At 57.3% G+C, this 17,476-nt stretch overlaps 1 protein-coding gene across 1 annotated transcript; it reads left to right on the top strand.

Annotated features, from left to right (window-relative positions):
* Nucleotides 1-895: 895 nt before the first annotated feature.
* On the top strand, nucleotides 896-16,701 carry DLG4 (discs large MAGUK scaffold protein 4; the record flags this gene model as incomplete). Its single annotated transcript, XM_061364073.1, has 15 exons — nucleotides 896-1,032; nucleotides 1,763-1,907; nucleotides 2,477-2,618; nucleotides 3,126-3,282; nucleotides 6,633-6,735; nucleotides 7,363-7,477; nucleotides 8,161-8,337; nucleotides 10,525-10,561; nucleotides 10,672-10,699; nucleotides 11,371-11,409; nucleotides 11,531-11,632; nucleotides 12,211-12,383; nucleotides 14,965-15,074; nucleotides 15,657-15,748; nucleotides 16,595-16,701. Coding segments are annotated over 15 exons (1,664 nt in total), but the record flags the coding sequence as incomplete, so codon positions are not given.
* Nucleotides 16,702-17,476: the final 775 nt, after the last annotated feature.

Genomic DNA, 17,476 nt, shown 5'->3' with positions numbered 1-17,476 from the left:
TTCTAAGACATTGGGACCCATAGAGACCCCATAGGGACCCCATAGGGACCCCATAGGGACCTATAGACACACATAGGGACACACTGGGACCCATTGCGACCCATAGGGACCCATAGAGACACATAGAGACCCATTGGGACCCCATAGAGACCCCACTGAACACCATTGGGACCCATTGAGACACACTGAGACACGTTGGGACCCATTGAGACCCATTGGGAATCATTGAGACCCATTGGGGTCCATTGAACACCTTTGGGACCCATTGAACGCCATTGAACACCACTGGACCCGTTGAGACCCATTGGCACCCCATTGAACACCATTGGGACCCATTGGGAACCACTGGAGCCCATTGAACACCATTGAGACCCATTGAACACCATTGGGATCCATTGAACACCATTGGACCCATTGGGACCCATTGAGACCCATTGGGACCCATTGGAGCCCATTGAACACCATTGGGACCCATTGGGACTCATTGAGACCCATTGAACCCCATTGGGACCCACTGGCACCCATTGAGATCCATTGCATCCCACTGCATCCCATTGGCCCCCTCCAACCCCTCCCTATGACCCCACTGGACCCTTCCAACCCCCCCCAGGCCCCTATAGGGCAGCATTGGGGACCCCCATAGTGACCCCCTTTATAGGGACCCATAGCAGCCCCATAGCCTATGTATGGGGAGGGATGGATGGATCCCTCTATGGGGCAGCCCATGTTATAGAGGGGGGGTATCTCTATGGGGCAGCCCGTGTTATAGATGGGGGGGGTATCTCTATGGGGCAGCCCATGTTATAGATGGGGGGGGTGTCTCTATGGGGTGACCCACGCTATGGGGCAGGGGTGTCTCTCTATGGGGTGCCCCATAGCGCTCCCCCCATTGCAGGTCTGGGGTTCAGCATCGCGGGGGGGGTGGGGAACCAGCACATCCCAGGGGACAACAGCATCTACGTGACCAAGGTGATCGAGGGCGGCGCCGCCCACAAGGACGGGAGGCTCCAGATAGGGGACAAGATCCTGGCCGTGAGATATGGGGGGCAATGGGGGGCTATGGGAGTCAATGGAGTAATGGGGGTAATGGGGGCAATGGGGTAATGGGGGTCAATGGGGGTAATGGGGTAATGGGGGTGATGGGGTCAATGGGGTAATGGGGGTGATGGGGGTAATGGGGTCAATGGGGTAATGGGGGGAATGGGGGTGATGGGGGGCAATGGGGTCAATGGGGGTAATGGGAGTCAATGGGGTCAATGGGAGTCAATGGGGGTCAATGGGGATAATGTGACTCAATGGGAGTCAGTAGGGGTCAATGGGGACAATGGGTGTCAATGGAATCAATGGGGGGTGATGGACGTCAATGGGGGTCAGTGGAGTCAATGGTGATCAATGGGGGTCAATGGGGACAATGGGAGTCAATGGGGTAATTGGAATCAATGGGGACAGTGGGGCTCAAGGGGGGACAATGACAGTCAATGGGAGTCAATGGGAGTCAATGGCGGTGAATGGGAGTCAATGGGGTCAATGGATGTCAATGGGGGTCAATGGGTATCAATGGGTATCAATGGGAGTCAATGGGGCAATGGAAGTCAATGGAGATCAATGGGACTCAATGGCGACACCGCCACCTTGTGGCCACTAGGGCAAACTGCACCCTGAGCCCATTGAACTCAATGGGACCCCATTCGCCCCATCACCCCCATTCCCCCATCACTCCCATCACCCCCATTGACTCCCATTGCCCCCCATTCCCCCATAGGTGAACAACGTGAGCCTGGAGGATGTGATGCACGAGGATGCAGTCGCTGCCCTCAAGAACACCTTCGATGTGGTTTACCTGCGGGTGGCCAAGCCCGCGGCCTCCTTCCTGGGGGACTCCTTTGCGCCCCCCGATGTCACCGGATGTGAGTTACGGGGTGCTAGGGGTGCCCATTGGGGTGCTATGGGTGCTCTATGGGTGCTATGGGTGCTCATTGGGTGCTAGGGGTGCTCTATGAGTGCTCATTGGGGTGCTAGGGGTGCTCATTGGGGTGCTAGGGGTGCTCATTGGGTGCTATGGGTGCCCATTGGGGTGCTATGGGTGCCCATTGGGGTGCTAGTGGTGCTCATTGTGTGCTATGGGTGCTCATTGGGGTGCTAGTGGTGCTCATTGGGTGCTGTGGGTGCTCATTGGGGTGCTATGGGTGCTCATTGGGGTGCTATGGGTGCCCATTGGGGTGCTATGGTTGCTCATTGGGGTGCTCTAGGGGTGGTCATTGGGTTCTATGGGTATCGATTGGGTGCCACCTCCATCACTTCATTCCCATGTCCTTGATTTCCCCCCATTACCCCATTGACCCCCATTACCCCTTTACCCCCATTGACCCCATGGACCCCCATTACCCCATCACCCCATTCCCCCCCTTACCCCCATTATCCCCATTGACCCCCACCCCCCATTGCCCCCCATTAACCCCATTATCCCCTCCCCCAGCTTACTCCGCCCACCTGGACTCGGAGCTGGGCCCCCAGAGTTTCCTGGGCCCCGAGTTCCCCGCCCCCGCCCTCACCCCCACCTCCCCCCGCCGCTACTCCCCCGGCCCCAAGGACCTCCTGCCCGACGACGACGTCCCCAGGTACCCCCATGGATGCCTATGGGGGGCTATGGGGGTCTATGGGGGTCTATGGGGGGTCTATGGGGGGTCTATGGGGGGTCTATGGGGGTCTATGGGGGTCTATGGGGGGGTCTATGGGGGGTCTATGGGGGGTCTATGGGGGGTCTGTGGGGGTCTATGGGGGGTCTATGGGGGTCTATGGGGTTCTTATGGGCACCTATGGGGTCTCTATGGGCACCTATGGGGTCTCTATGGGCACCTATGGGGGCCCTATGGGCACCTATGGGGTCCCTATGGGGTCCCTGTGGTCACCTATGGGGTCCTTATGGGCACCTATGGGGTTGCTATGGGGTCCCTATGGTCACTTATGGGGTCCCAATGGTCACTAATGTTGTCCCTATGGTCGTTTATGGGGGTCTCCATCATCATTGGGGTGTCCCTATGGTCACTTATGGGGTCCCCATCATCATTGGGGTACCCCCCCATTGTCCCCTATGGGGTCCCCCATTGCTGCCCCTGTATCCCTAGGGAGCCGCGGCGCATCCTGATCCATCGGGGCTCCACGGGGCTGGGCTTCAACATCGTGGGGGGCGAGGATGGGGAAGGGATCTTCATCTCCTTCATCCTGGCGGGGGGCCCCGCGGACCTCAGTGGGGAGCTGCGCAAGGGGGACCAGATCCTGTCTGTGAGTACAGTCCCAGTGATACCCCATTGAGACCCATTGACATCCATTGACACCCATTGACATCCATTGATACCCATTGATACCCATTGACACCCATTGAGTCCCCATTGACCTCAGTGGGGAGCTGCGCAAGGGGGACCAGATCCTGTCTGTGAGTACGCACCCCCTGACACCCCATTGACATCCATTGACACCCATTGACATCCATTGATACCCATTGACACCCATTGGTACCCATTGATACCCATTGATACCCATTGACACCCATTGGTACCCATTGACATCCATTGACATCCATTGAGTCCCCATTGACCTCAGTGGGGAGCTGCGCAAGGGGGACCAGATCCTCTCTGTGAGTACGCACCCCCTGACAACCTATTGATACCCATTGACACCCATTGACATCCATTGATACCCATTGACACCCATTGGTACCCATTGACACCCATTGGTACCCATTGACACCCATTGACACCCATTGAGTCCCCATTGACCTCATTGACCATTGGCCAGACCTTGAGACACTCCCATTGACACCCATTGGCACCCATTGACATCCATTGACACCCCATTGATACCCATTGACACCCATTGACATCCATTGACACCCATTGATACCCATTGACACCCATTGACATCCATTGAGTCCCCATTGACCTCAGTGGGGAGCTGCGCAAGGGGGACCAGATCCTCTCTGTGAGTACGCACCCCCTGACACCCCATTGATACCCATTGACACCCATTGACACCCATTGATACCCATTGACACCCATTGACACCCATTGATACCCATTGATACCCATTGACACCCATTGACATCCATTGACACCCATTGATACCCATTGACACCCATTGATACCCATTGATACCCATTGATACCCATTGACACCCATTGATACCCATTGATACCCATTGACACCCATTGATACCCATTGATACCCATTGATACCCATTGACACCCATTGACACCCATTGATACCCATTGACACCCATTGACACCCATTGATACCCATTGACACCCATTGACACCCATTGATACCCATTGACACCCATTGACACCCATTGATACCCATTGATCCCCATTGATACCCATTGACACCCATTGATCCCATTGACCCCCACTGACCCCCATCCTATCCCCCCATTGCCCCTAAGCCCCCCCCTGCACTGACACCCCTTGGTTGCCACCATTGGCATCTTCCCCCTCAATGGTGATGGGGGGGGGTCCATGGCACCCAATGGGATCCCCGTCCTCCATAGGGATTGGTCCCCATCCTCCATAGGGATTGGTCCCCATCCTGCTCTCCATAGGGATTGGTCCCCATCCTCCATAGGGATTGGTCCCCATCCTCCATAGGGATTGGTCCCCATCCTCCATAGGGATTGGCCCTCATCCTCCATAGGGATTGGTCCCCATCCTCCATAGGGATTGGTCCCCATCGTCCATAGGGATTGGTCCCCATCCTCCATAGGGATTGGCCCTCATCCTCCATAGGGATTGGTCCCCATCCTGCTCTCCATAGGGATTGGTCCTCATCCTCCATAGGGATTGGTCCTCATCCTCCATAGGGATTGGTCCCCATCCTGCTCTCCATAGGGATTGGTCCTCATCCTCCATAGGGATTGGTCCTCATCCTCCATAGGGATTGGTCCCCATCCTGCTCTCCATAGGGATTGGTCCTCATCCTCCATAGGGATTGGTCCTCATCCTCCATAGGGATTGGTCCCCATCCTGCTCTCCATAGGGATTGGTCCTCATCCTCCATAGGGATTGGTCCTCATCCTCCATAGGGATTGGTCCCCATCCTGCTCTCCATAGGGATTGGTCCTCATCCTCCATAGGGATTGGTCCTCATCCTCCATAGGGATTGGTCCTCATCCTGCTCTCCATAGGGATTGGTCCTCATCCTCCACAGGGATTGGTCCTCATCCTCCTGGGTTGGTTTTTGGGTTGGTTCTCCATAGGGATTGGTCCTCATCCTCCATAGGGATTGGTCCTCATCCTGCTCTCCATAGGGATTGGTCCTCATCCTCCATAGGGATTGGTCCTCATCCTCCATAGGGATTGGTCCCCATCCTCCATAGGGATTGGTCCTCATCCTCCATAGGGATTGGTCCCCATCCTTGTCCCCTTCTCCTCCTCCCCCCTATAGGGCCGTGTCCCCCCCAAAGCTGTCCCCATCCTTGCTGCCATGTCCCCTGCGGTACCCTTAAGGTGAGGTGTCCCCATCCCAGACCCCATGCATCCCATAATAACCCCATACCCCATATACCCCATATATCCCATACCCCATACCCCATACATCCCATACCCCATATACCCCATACATCCCATATATCCCATATACCCCATTCCCCATACTCCATACCCCATAACCATATCCCATATACCATATCCCATTTAACATATCCCATGCCCCATTCCCATCCCCATATCTCGCTCCCCAGCATCTCCCTTTGCTTGCCTGGCCTCGAGCCCCATCCCACTGCGACCCCAGCCCCACAGGGACACGGCCTCATCCCATACCCCATATACCCCATATCCCATACCCCATATTCCATACCCCATAACCATATCCCATACCCCATATCCCATATCCCATACCCCATATCCCATATCCCATATCCCATATCCCATACCCCTATATCCCCATCTCCATGGCAACCCCTTCCCATCCCACTGTACCCCATATACCCCATATCCCATATCCCATACATCCCATACCCCATATACCCCATACCCCATATATCCCATACCCCATATATCCCATACCCCATCCATCCCATACCCCATATATCCCATACCCCATATATCCCATACCCCATATATCCCATACCCCATATATCCCATACCCCATATCCCATATCCCATATATCCCATACATTCCTTACCTCATATATTCCTATATCCCATACCCCATATATCCCATATTCCATACCCCATATACCCCATATCCCATACATCCTATACCCCATATATCATTGTATCCCATATCCCATATATCCCTATATCCCATATCCCATGTATCTATATCTTCTATGCCCCCTATATCCCATACACCCTGTCTCCCATATACTCCATACCCCATCCATCCCATACCCCATATCCCATACCCCATATACCCCATATCCCATACCCCATATATCCCATATCCCATACCCCATGCATCCCATACACCCCATATATCCCTATACCCCATACCCCATACACCCCATATACCCCATGTATCCTATATCCCCCATATACCCCACATATCCCATACCCCCTATACCCCATATACCCCATATCCCCCCATATACCCCATATATCCCTATATCCCCCCCATACACCCCATATCTCCCCCCTGCAGGTGAACGGGGTTGATCTCCGCAGCGCCACCCACGAGCAGGCGGCCGTGGCGCTCAAGAACGCGGGCCAGAGCGTGACCATCATCGCCCAGTACAGACCCGAGGGTGAGGGCGCTGTGGGGCTGCCCCACACGTACCTGCTATGGGGCTGACCCACACATCACTGCCTATGGGGCTGCCCCACACATCACTGCTATGGGGCTGAACCGCATGTACCTGCTATGGGGCTGCCCCACACATCACTGCTATGGGGCTGACCCACACATCACTGCCTATGGGGCTGAACCGCACATCACTGCCCATGGGGCTGAACCGCACATCACTGCCTATGGGGCTGCTCTACATATACCTGCCTATGGGGCTGACCCACATGTACCTGCCTATGGGGCTGACCCACATATACCTGCCTATGGGGCTGACCCACACATCACTGCCTATGGGGCTGACCCACACATCACTGCCTATGGGGCTGACCCACACATCACTGCCTATGGCTCTGCCCCACACATCCCCCTATGGCTCTGCCCCACACATCCCACTATGGCTCTGCCCCACACATCCCCCTATGGCTCAGCCCCACACATCCCTCTATGGCTCAGCCCCACACATCCCTCTATGGCTCAGCCCCACACATCCCCCTATGGCTCAGCCCCACACATCCCTCTATGGCTCAGCCCCACACATCCCCCTATGGCTCTGCCCCACACATCCCCCTATGGCTCTGCCCCACAGAGTACGGGCGCTTCGAGGCCAAGATCCACGACCTCCGGGAGCAGCTCCTGGGGAGCAGCCTCGGCTCCGGCAGCGCCTCCCTGCGGAGCGACCCCAAGAGGGGCTTCTACGTCCGGTGTGGGGCGGGGGGGGTATTATGGGATGGAGGGGTTGCTATGGGAAACGGGGTGCTATGGGATGGAGGGGTTGCTATGGGAGATGGGGTGTTATGGGGTGTATGGGTTGCTATGGGAGATGGGTATTATGGGATGGAGGGATTGCTATGGGGATGGGTATTATGGGATGGAGGGGTTGCTATGGGAGATGGGTATTATGGGATGGAGGGGTTGCTATGGGAGATGGGTGTTATGGGATGGAGGGGTTGCTATGGGAGATGGGTATTATGGGATGGAGGGGTTGCTATGGGAGATGGGGTGTTATGGGATGGAGGGGTTGCTATGGGAGATGGGGTGTTATGGGGTGGATTGGTTGCTATGGGAGAAGTGGTATAGGCTATTATGGGATGCATGGGTTGTTATGGGATACGGGTTGGGGGGTATTATGGGATGTATGGGTTTGTTATGGGAGACAGGGTGTGTGGTATTATGGGATGGGGGGATATTACTCGATGGGGTATATTATGGGATGGAGAGGGTATTATGGGGTGTAATGGGTATTATGGGATGTGTGGGATGTATGGGGTATTATGCGATGTATGGGGTATTATGGGATGGATGGGTTATTATGGGATGTCTGGGATATATGGGGTATTATGGGCTATGGCTATGGGTTATTATGGGCTGTCTCTCCCCCCCCCAGGGCCCTCTTTGACTACGACAAGGCCAAGGACTGCGGGTTCCTGAGCCAGGCTCTGAGCTTCCGCTTCGGGGACGTCCTCCACGTCCTGGATGCGTCCGATGAGGAGTGGTGGCAGGCGAGGGCCGTGCACCCCCCCGGGCAGCCCCCCCAGCTCGGCTTCGTGCCCAGCAAGAGACGGTGAATGGGGGGCAATGGGGTCCCATTGACTTCAATGGGCAAAGGGTGCTGTTCGCCCTGGTGGCCACAAGGTGGCAGTGTCGCCATTGAGTCCCATTGACTTCAATGGGCGCAGGGTGCTGTTCGCCTTAGTGGCCACAAGGCGGCAGTGTCGCCATTGAGTCCCATTGACTTCAATGGGCGCAGGGTGCTGTTCGCCTTAGTGGCCACAAGGTGGCAGTGTCGCTGTTGAGTCCCATTGACTTCAATGGGAGCAGGGTGCTGTTCGCCTTGGTGGCCACAAGGTGGCAGTGTCGCTATTGAGTCCCATTGACTTCAATGGGCGCAGGGTGCTGTTCGCCTTAGTGGCCACAAGGTGGCAGTGTCGCTGTTGAGTCCCATTGACTTCAATGGGCGCAGGGTGCTGTTCCCCTCGTGGCCACAAGGCGGCAGTGTCGCCATTGAGTCCCATTGACTTCAATGGGCGCAGGGTGCTGTTCGCCTTAGTGGCCACAAGGCGGCAGTGTCGCCATTGAGTCCCATTGACTTCAATGGGCGCAGGGTGCTGTTCGCCTTAGTGGCCACAAGGTGGCAGTGTCGCCATTGAGTCCCATTGACTTCAATGGGCGCAGGGTGCTGTTCGCCTTGGTGGCCACAAGGCGGCAGTGTCGCCATTGAGTCCCATTGACTTCAATGGGCGCAGGGTGCTGTTCGCCTTGGTGGCCACAAGGTGGCAGTGTCGCTATTGAGTCCCATTGACTTCAATGGGCGCAGGGTGCTGTTCGCCTTAGTGGCCACAAGGCGGCAGTGTCGCCATTGAGTCCCATTGACTTCAATGGGCGCAGGGTGCTGTTCGCCTTAGTGGCCACAAGGCGGCAGTGTCGCCATTGAGTCCCATTGACTTCAATGGGCGCAGGGTGCTGTTCGCCTTGGTGGCCACAAGGCGGCAGTGTCGCCATTGATTTCAATGGGCGCAGGGTGCTGTTCCCTTGGTGGCCACAAGGCGGCAGTGTCGCCATTGACTTCAATGGGCGCAGGGTGCTGTTCGCCTTGGTGGCCACAAGGTGGCAGTGTCGCTGTTGAGTCCCATTGACTTCAATGGGCGCAGGGTGCTGTTCGCCCTAATGGCCACAAGGTGGCAGTGTCGCTGTTGAGTCCCATTGAGTTAAAAGGGCGCAGGGTGCTGTTCTCCCTAGTGGCCACAAGGCGGCAGTGTCGCCATTGAGTCCCATTGACTTCAATGGGCAAAGGGTGCTGTTCGCCTTAGTAGCCACAAGGCGGCAGTGTCGCCATTGAGTCCCATTGACTTCAACGGGCAAAGGGTGTTGTTCGCCCTAATGGCCACAAGGTGGCAGTGTCGCTGTTGAGTCCCATTGAGTTCAATGGGCGCAGGGTGCTGTTCGCACTGGTGGCCACAAAGCGGCAGTGTCGCCATTGACGTCAATGGGCGCAGGGTGCTGTTCGCCTTGGTTGGCCACAAGGTGGCAGTGTCGCCATTGAGTCCCATTGACTTTAATGGGAGCAGGGTGCTGTTCTCCTTAGGGGCCACAAGGTGGCAGTGTCGCCATTGAGTCCCATTGAGTTCAATGGGCGCAGAGTGCTGTTCGCCTTAGTGGCCACAAGGCGGCAGTGTCGCCATTGAGTCCCATTGATTTCAATGGGAGCAGGGTGCTGTTCTCCTTGGTGGCCACAAGGCGGCAGTGTCGCCATTGAGTCCCATTGATTTCAATGGGCGCAGGGTGCTGTTCGCCCTGGTGGCCACAAGGTGGCAGTGTCGCCCTTGAGTCCCATTGATTTCAATGGGCGCAGGGTGCTGTTCGCCTTGGTGGCCACCGGGTGGCAGTGTCGCTGTTGCCAATGGGGGGTAATGGGAACCAATGGGGGGTAATGGGAGACAATGGGGGTAATGGGGAGGCAATGGGGCTCAATGGGGGGTAATGGGGCTAACGGGGCTCAATGGGGTTAATGGGAGTCAATGGGGGTAATTTGGGCAATGGGGGTAATGGGTGGTAATAGGGGGCAATGGGAGAAATGGGAGCCAATAGGATCAATGGGGCTCAATGGGGGCAATGGGGATCAATGGGCGTAATGGGAACCAATGGGGGGCAATGGGGTCAATGGGGGTAATGGGAACCAATGGGAGGTCAATGGGACCCAGTGGGGGCAATGGGGGGGGCACTGGGGTCACCCCTCTCTCTATCGGCCCAGGGTGGAGCGACGAGAATGGACGCGCCTCAAGGCCAAGGTAGGGACCCCCAAACCCCCCCCCTCCCCCATTGTGTGCCCCCCCTCCCCACATTGCCCCCCATAACCCCCCCTCTCCTCTCTTATTGCCCCCCTCTTTGCCCCCCACAGGATCGGGTCCCTGGATCAGGCTCACAAGGTGGGTGCTGCATTAATTCCCATTGACCCCCCCATTGATCCCCCATTGATCCCCCATAGACATTACCCCCCATTGATCCCCCCATAGACATCACCCCCCATTGATCTACCACCCCCCATGGCATGATCACCCTCATTAACCCCCATGGACACCTCCCCCATTGATCCATCATTAGCATTTCCCTCCTCATTATCCCCCCATTGAGCCCCATTACACTTTGGCTCCCCCCATTGACCCCCCTCAGACCCGATCGCATGTCTCCCCCATCACCCCCATGGACCCTCCCATTAACCCCCATGTGACCCCCCATTGACCCCCATTAGCCCCCATTGATCCCCCCATTATTCCCATTGACTCCCATCGACCCTCCCATTGACCTCCCGATTACTCTCTCTGATTGACATTGGCCACGATTCATCTCCCCCATTGACCCCCCCATGAACCCCCATGGAGCCCCCCATTGATTCCCCCATTGATTCCCTCATTACCCCCCTCACCGACCCCTATGGCATCCCCCATTGACCCCCCATAGACCCCCCATTAACCCCCATTGATTCCTCCATTACCCCCCATTGACCCCCCATTGACCCCCATTACCCCCCATTAACCCCCGTTACCCCCCATTACTCCCCATTCAGTACATCAACCCCCATTACCCCCTTCCCCCACAGATGCCGTACTGAGCTACGAGACAGTGACGCAGATGGAAGGTACCATTGACCCCTATGGGGGGGGGGGTGTTTGTGCTCCATAGCCCTGCGAGCCCCATATAAACAATGGGGGTGCCCCCCCCCGCACCCCCATAACCCCCCCACCTCCGCCCCATTGCAGTGCATTACGCCCGCCCCATCATCATCCTGGGGCCCACCAAGGACCGGGTCAATGATGATCTCCTGTCCGAGTTCCCAGACAAGTTCGGGTCCTGCGTCCCCCGTGAGTGATGCTCGCATCCATAGGGATGTATGATATGTATGGGGGGACACGTGTATGGGGTATGGGGTGTATGGGTGTGTGTGGGGCGTATGGGGGTGTGATATGGGGGGTATATGGGGTGTATGGGGGTATATGGGGTGTATGGGGGGCATATGGGGTATGGAGCACGTCAATGATGATCTCCTATCCGAGTGCCCAGACAAGTGGATATCCCATATCCCTTACTTCATATCCAATATGCCCCATACACCCCATATCCCGTACCCCATATACCCCATATACCCCATACACCCCATATACCCCATACCCCATATACCCCGTATACCCCATATCCCCCATATACCCCATATATACCCCATATACCCCATAGACCCCATATACCCCATATACCCCATACACCATACACCCCATATACCCCATACCCCATATACCCCATATACCCCATATACCCCATATACCCCATACCCCATACACCCTATACCCCATACACCCCATACACCCCATACACCCCATACCCCATACACCCCATACCCCCTATCCCCCCTACACCCCAATGGACGCCCCAACCTCTACCCCAGACACGACGCGGCCCAAGCGGGACTACGAGGTCGACGGCCGTGACTACCACTTTGTGGCCTCCCGCGAGCGCATGGAGAAGGACATCCAAGGCCACAAGTTCATCGAGGCCGGCCAGTACAACAGCCACCTCTATGGGACCAGCGTGCAGTCCGTGCGGGAGGTGGCCGAGCAGGTGCCTATGGGGCGCTATGGGGCAATGGGGACCTCCCATTGAGGTCAATGGGCGCAGGGTGCTGTTCCCCTCGTGGCCACAAGGTGGCAGTGTCGCCATTGAGTCCCATTGATTTCAGTGGGCGCAGGGTGCTGTTCGCCTTGGTGGCCACAAGGCGGCAGTGTCGCCATTGAGTCCCATTGACTTCAATGGGCGCAGGGTGCTGTTCGCCTTAGTGGCCACAAGGTGGCAGTGTCGCCATTGAGTCCCATTGATTTCAATGGGCGCATGGTGCTGTTCGCCTTGGTGGCCACAAGGTGGCAGTGTCGCTGTTGGTAATGGGGTCCAATTCACTTCAATGGGCGCAGGGTGCTGTTCGCCTTAGTGGCCACAAGGTGGCAGTGTCGCTATTGAATCCCACTGAATTCAATGGGCGCAGGGTGCTGTTCTTCCTAGTGGCCACAAGGCGGCAGTGTCGCCATTGAGTCCCATTGACTTCAATGGGAGCACGGTGCTATTCGCCTTAGTGGCCACAAGGCGGCAGTGTCGCCATTGAGTCCCATTGACTTCAATGGGCGCAGGGTGCTGTTTGCCTTAGTGGCCACAAGGTGGCAGTGTCGCTATTGAATCCCACTGATTTCAATGGGCGCAGGGTGCTGTTCGCCTTGGTGGCCACAAGGTGGCAGTGTCGCCATTGAATCCCATTGACTTCAATGGGCGCAGGGTGCTGTTCGCTTTGGTGGCCACAAGGTGGCAGTGTCGCCATTGAGTCCCATTGACTTCAATGGGCGCAGGGTGCTGTTCGCCTTAGTGGCCACAAGGCGGCAGTGTCGCCATTGATCCCACTGATTTCAATGGGCGCAGGGTGCTGTTCGCCTTAGTGGCCACAAGGTGGCAGTGTCGCCATTGAGTCCCATTGACTTCAATGGGCGCAGGGTGCTGTTCGCCTTAGTGGCCACAAGGCGGCAGTGTCGCCATTGATTTCAATGGGAGCAGGGTGCTGTTCGCCTTAGTGGCCACAAGGTGGCAGTGTCGCCATTGAGTCCCATTGACTTCAATGGGCGCAGGGTGCTGTTCGCCTTAGTGGCCACAAGGTGGCAGTGTCGCCATTGAGTCCCATTGACTTCAATGGGCGCAGGGTGCTGTTCGCCTTAAGTGGCCACAAGGCGGCAGTGTCGCCATTGAATCCCATTGACTTCAATGGGCGCAGGGTGCTGTTCGCCTTAGTGGCCACAAGGTGGCAGTGTCGCCATTGAGTCCCATTGACTTCAATGGGCGCAGGGTGCTGTTCGCCTTAGTGGCCACAAGGTGGCAGTGTCGCTATTGAATCCCATTGATTTCAATGGGCGCAGGGTGCTGTTCGCTTTGATGGCCACAAGGTGGCAGTGTCGCTGTTGGTAATGGGGTCCAATTGACTTCAATGGGCGCAGGGTGCTGTTCTCCCTGGTGGCCACAAGGCGGCAGTGTCGCCATTGAGTCCCATTGACTTCAATGGGCGCAGGGTGCTGTTCGCCTTAGTGGCCACAAGGTGGCAGTGTCGCCATTGAGTCCCATTGACTTCAATGGGCGCAGGGTGCTGTTCACCCTAGTGGCCACAAGGCGGCAGTGTCGCCATTGAGTCCCATTGACTTCAATGGGAGCAGGGTGCTGTTCGCCCTAGTGGCCACAAGGCGGCAGTGTCGCCATTGAGTCCCATTGACTACAATGGGAGCAGGGTGCTGTTCGCTTTGGTGGCCACAAGGTGGCAGTGTCGCCATTGAATCCCATTGACTTCAATGGGCGCAGGGTGCTGTTCTCCCTAGTGGCCACAAGGTGGCAGTGTCGCCATTGGGTCCCATTGACTTCAATGGGAGCAGGGTGCTGTTCCCCTGGTGGCCACAAGGTGGCAGTGTCGCCATTGAGTCCCATTGACTTCAATGGGCGCAGGGTGCTGTTCGCTTTGGTGGCCACAAGGTGGCAGTGTCGCCATTGAGTCCCATTGACTTCAATGGGCGCAGGGTGCTGTTCCCCTGGTGGCCACAAGGTGGCAGTGTCGCCATTGAGTCCCATTGATTTCAATGTGCGCAGGGTGCTGTTCGCTTTGGTGGCCACAAGGCGGCAGTGTCGCCATTGAGTCCCATTGACTTCAATGGGCGCAGGGTGCTGTTCGCCTGGTGGCCACAAGGTGGCAGTGTCTCTATTGGCAATGGGGGGGGCAATGGGGGGTAATGGGGGGTAATGGGGGGTCAATGGGGATAGTGGGGAGTTAATGGTGGTCAATGGGGGGTAATGGGGGTCAATGGAGGGGTAGTGGGGGTCAATGGGGGGGTGGGAAGGTAATGGGGGTCAATGGGGGTAATGGGGATTAATGGGGTAATTGCGGCAATGGGGATCAATGGGGGTTATGGGGGCAATGGGGGTCAATGTGGGGTAATCGGGGGCAATGGGGGGACATGGGGGTCATAGGAGTTAATGGGGGGGCAGCTTAGTGGCTCATTGGGGGTCCCATTGGGGGTCATCGGAGGACAGAGGGGAGGGGGGAGTTCGGGGAGGGGGCGTGGTTGTGCCTTATAAGGGCGTGTCTATGACGTCATCGGTGACGTGTGCTCTGGGGGCGGGGCAGGGCAAGCACTGCATCCTGGACGTGTCGGCCAATGCTGTGCGGCGCCTGCAGGCGGCGCAGCTGCACCCAATCGCCATCTTCATCCGGCCCAAGTCATTGGAGAACGTCCTGTGAGGGGCGGGGCTACGCCTTATATGGGCATTGGGGGGGTGGGGTCACGTGGAGGGCGGGGGGGGTGCTTTAAGTGGGCATAAAGGGGGTGGGGTCACGTGGAGGGTAGGGGAGGGTCCTTAAATGGGTATAAAGGGGGCGTGGCTTATGGGGAAGGGGCGGAGCTTGATCATTGAGGGCATGGGAGTTTGCCTTAAATGGGTATGGAGGGGGTGGAGCTTATGGAGAAGGGGCGGGGCTTCATTGATAGCAGGGATGGCTCCTGAAATGGGCATAGAGGGGCAGAGCTTGATAATAGAGGGATTGGGAAGAGCCTTAAAAGGGCATGGAGGGGGTGGAGCTTATGGGGAAGGGGCGGGGCTTGAGGGTAGAGGCAGGGGACTCAGTCCATAAATGGGCATGAAGGGGGCGTGGCCTCGCTCTGTGGGCGTGGCCTTAGCGCAGCCTCTCCCCTTCTATAAAGGGGCCAACGGAAGGGGGGGGGACGCAGCCTCGTGGTGCTGGAGCGCCAATGGGGGGCGGGGCTTGTGCCAAAGGGGGCGTGGCCTGTAGAGACCCCGCCCCCTCCATGCCCATATAAGGGAGATCAGCAAGCGGGTGACGGAGGAGCAGGCCCGGAAGGCGTTCGACCGAGCCACCAAACTGGAGCAGGAGTTCACCGAGTGCTTCTCTGGTGGGGACCCCCCCTGCCCCATAGAGACCCCCATAGACCCATAGATAATCCCTATAGACCAATAGATACCTCCCTGCCCCATAGATACTCCCTATAGAGCCATAGAGAGACCCATAGAGACCCCAGAGACACCCCTCTGCCCCATAGATACCCCCATAGGGACCTCCCTAGACCCATAGACACCCCCCATAGACCCATAAATACACGCCCTGCCCCATAAATACCCCCCCTTTGACCCATAGACACCCCCATAGACCCATAGAGATCACCCCCTGACCCCATAGATACCCCCCATAGACCCATAGGGACCCCCCATAGACCCATATGTGTCCCCCATGCCCCATAGATACCTCCCTAGGGACCTCCCTAGACACATAGACAGCCCCCATAGACCCATAAGCACCCCCCTGCCCCATAACTACCCCTCGATTGACCCATAAATACACGCCCTGCCCCCATAAATACCCCCCCACTGACCTATAGACACCCCTTATAGACCCATAGAGACCCCCCATAGACCCATACATACCCCCCATTGACCCATGAAAACCCCCCCTGCCCCATAACCACCCCCCCATTGACCTATAGACACCCCCGATAGCCCCACAGATACCCCCTATAGACCAATAGACACCACCCATAGACCCATAGACACCCCCCCCATAGACCCATAACCACCCCCCCCTGCCCCATAACTACCCCCCCATTGACCCCTAGGGAACCCCCATAGCCCCACAACCCCCCCCTGCAAACCCCATAGTGGGGAGGGTTATATCTATACAATGTCTATGTGTCCCCCCCCCATTAACCCCTGCCCCACACTTTACCCCCCCCCCCGCCCCATAGCCATGGTGGAGGGCGACAGCTTCGAGGAGATCTACCACAAGGTGAAGCGCGTCATCGAGGAGCTCTCGGGCCCCTACATCTGGGTCCCAGCCCGGGACCGCCTTTAAACGGCATTGCCCCTTTAAGACCCCCCCCACCCCATCAGCTCAGCCCCTTCCTCACCCCATAGAGGGGCAGCTGCATGCACACAATGGGGGGGGGGGGGAGGTGGGACACCCCATAAGCAAAAAGAAAGGGGGGGGGTGGGGTTGGGGGTGTCTCTCCCCCCCCCTCCCCCCCCTCCATATCTAGGGGTGTCCCCCCCCCCCCACTTTGGACTTTTGTACATATAAGCTCTATATTTGTACGTTGGGGGGGGGGGTACCCCCCCCTCTTTAACCCTGCCCTCTTTGTGCTATGGGGCTGGGGGGGAGGGGGGGGTTGAGTGCCCCCACTTATTAAAGGGGAAAGGGGGGGGTCCCCCCCATTGAAACCCCCCCCCTCCCCCCCCCCTTTCGGGGTGGTTTGGGGGGGGGGAGGGGGAGATGAGAGTATTTTGCATAGAAATCTTATTGTGGGAATAAAGCGAGTGGAGATGACGGAGGTTTGGGAATGGGGGGGCGGGGTCGGGCTATGGGGGGGGTTTGGGGGGGTTTTGGGGGGTTATGGGGGGGGTTTTGGGGGGCTATGGGTGGGTTTTGGGGGGTCCCAATGGGCTCAGGCTCAGCGAGCGCCGGGCGCTAGGACCCAGCGGAGCCCTCGGGCTTTGGAGGCGAGCGGAGAGGGGAGGGGGCTTCTGATTGGCTGAGGGGGACAAGGGGGCGGGGCTTGCGGTGGGGTTGAATGGAGTGGGTGAATGAATGAATGAATGGTTTGGGGGGGGCTCAATGTACTGGTGGGAAC

The sequence above is a fragment of the Neopsephotus bourkii genome, unplaced genomic scaffold (genome assembly GCF_033783945.1).
Source record: "Neopsephotus bourkii isolate Nb327-2 ecotype Australia unplaced genomic scaffold, CSIRO-AGI_Nbou_v1 NB_1186, whole genome shotgun sequence".
Taxonomy (NCBI): domain Eukaryota; kingdom Metazoa; phylum Chordata; class Aves; order Psittaciformes; family Psittacidae; genus Neopsephotus; species Neopsephotus bourkii.
The sequence above is the reverse complement of the archived record's forward strand: the minus strand, read 5'-3'. Positions and strand labels throughout refer to the sequence as shown.